Here is a 1142-nt window from a genome sequence, read left to right on the forward strand (position 1 = left end):
TAGCGCTGGAGCTGTTGAAGGCGGCCATCGGCCAGGCCGGGTACCCCGACAAGGTGGTCATCGGGATGGACGTGGCGGCCTCCGAGTTCTGCCGCGAGGGACGCTACGACCTCGACTTCAAATCCCCCCCCGACCCCAAGCGCCTCATCACCGGCGAGCAGCTGGGGCAGCTCTACCAGAGCTTCATCAAGAACTACCCCGGTGAGGGGGGACTGGGGGGCGCTGGAAGAGACTGGGAGGGAAGTTGGGAGGTCTCTGGTGCTTGTATGGGGTTGGGCATGGGGATAGGGGAGGAGAAATGGCCTCCAAACTGGGGTTGGGGGGCACTGGGAGGGACTGGGAGGGTCTGGGGGGACACTGGGAGGGACTGGGAAGGCAGGTGGTGGTTCTCCAGTGGCACATATAGGGCTGCGCACGGGGCGGGGGGACAGCCGCAGGGCCGGAGGCGGCCGGTCCCTACTGGTCTATACTGGGAATCGCCGCTCCCGCAGTGGTGTCGATCGAGGACCCCTTCGACCAGGACGACTGGGAGGGGTGGCAGCGGTTCCTGGCGCAGGTGGACATCCAGGTGGTGGGGGACGACCTGACGGTCACCAACCCCCGGCGCATCCAGCGCGCGGCCGAGCTCCACGCCTGCAACTGCCTCCTGCTGAAGGTCAACCAGATCGGCTCCGTCACCGAGTCCATCCAGGCGTGAGTCCTCGTGCACAGCGAAACCCTCGTGCAAAAAAAACAGGAGCCCCTTCTGGAAAGCCCCTGCTGCCAGGCTCCTCGTGCGAAGGCCTGTGTGCTGGGCTCCACGGGAAAAGCCCCTCGTGCAAGATTTCCCTTGTGCGAAGCCCTTGTGCAAAACCCTCATGCGAGGCCCTCACACACAGCCCCTCCTGCAAGGCCCCAGTGTGGAAAGCCCCTTTGCGCAAAGCCCTGGTGCAAGAGATCCCCTCGCGCGGGGGCTCCCTGCGCCTCACCCTCATGCGAGCCCACCTCCCCGTGCCCCCCCCAGGTGCAAGCTGGCTCAGAGCCACGGCTGGGGGGTGATGGTGAGCCACCGCTCCGGCGAGACCGAGGACACCTTCATCGCTGACCTCGTCGTGGGGCTCTGCACTGGCCAGGTGGGTCCCTCGTCACTGCCCCCCCCCATC

The 1142-nt window shown here is 66.4% G+C and overlaps 1 protein-coding gene across 1 annotated transcript in view; it reads left to right on the plus strand.

Moving 5' to 3' along the window:
* Positions 1-1142, plus strand: part of LOC104834309 (beta-enolase-like) — an 8550-nt gene that overhangs the window by 645 nt on the left and 6763 nt on the right. The window contains exons 2-4 of the mRNA XM_010571498.1: positions 4-201; positions 492-693; positions 1004-1112. Of these exons, the coding sequence (XP_010569800.1) occupies positions 4-201; positions 492-693; positions 1004-1112 (509 nt within the window). The remainder of the gene's footprint in view (positions 1-3; positions 202-491; positions 694-1003; positions 1113-1142) is intronic.

This window comes from Haliaeetus leucocephalus, unplaced genomic scaffold (genome assembly GCF_000737465.1).
Source record: "Haliaeetus leucocephalus isolate CR32 unplaced genomic scaffold, Haliaeetus_leucocephalus-4.0 Scaffold333, whole genome shotgun sequence".
Lineage (NCBI taxonomy): Eukaryota > Metazoa > Chordata > Aves > Accipitriformes > Accipitridae > Haliaeetus > Haliaeetus leucocephalus.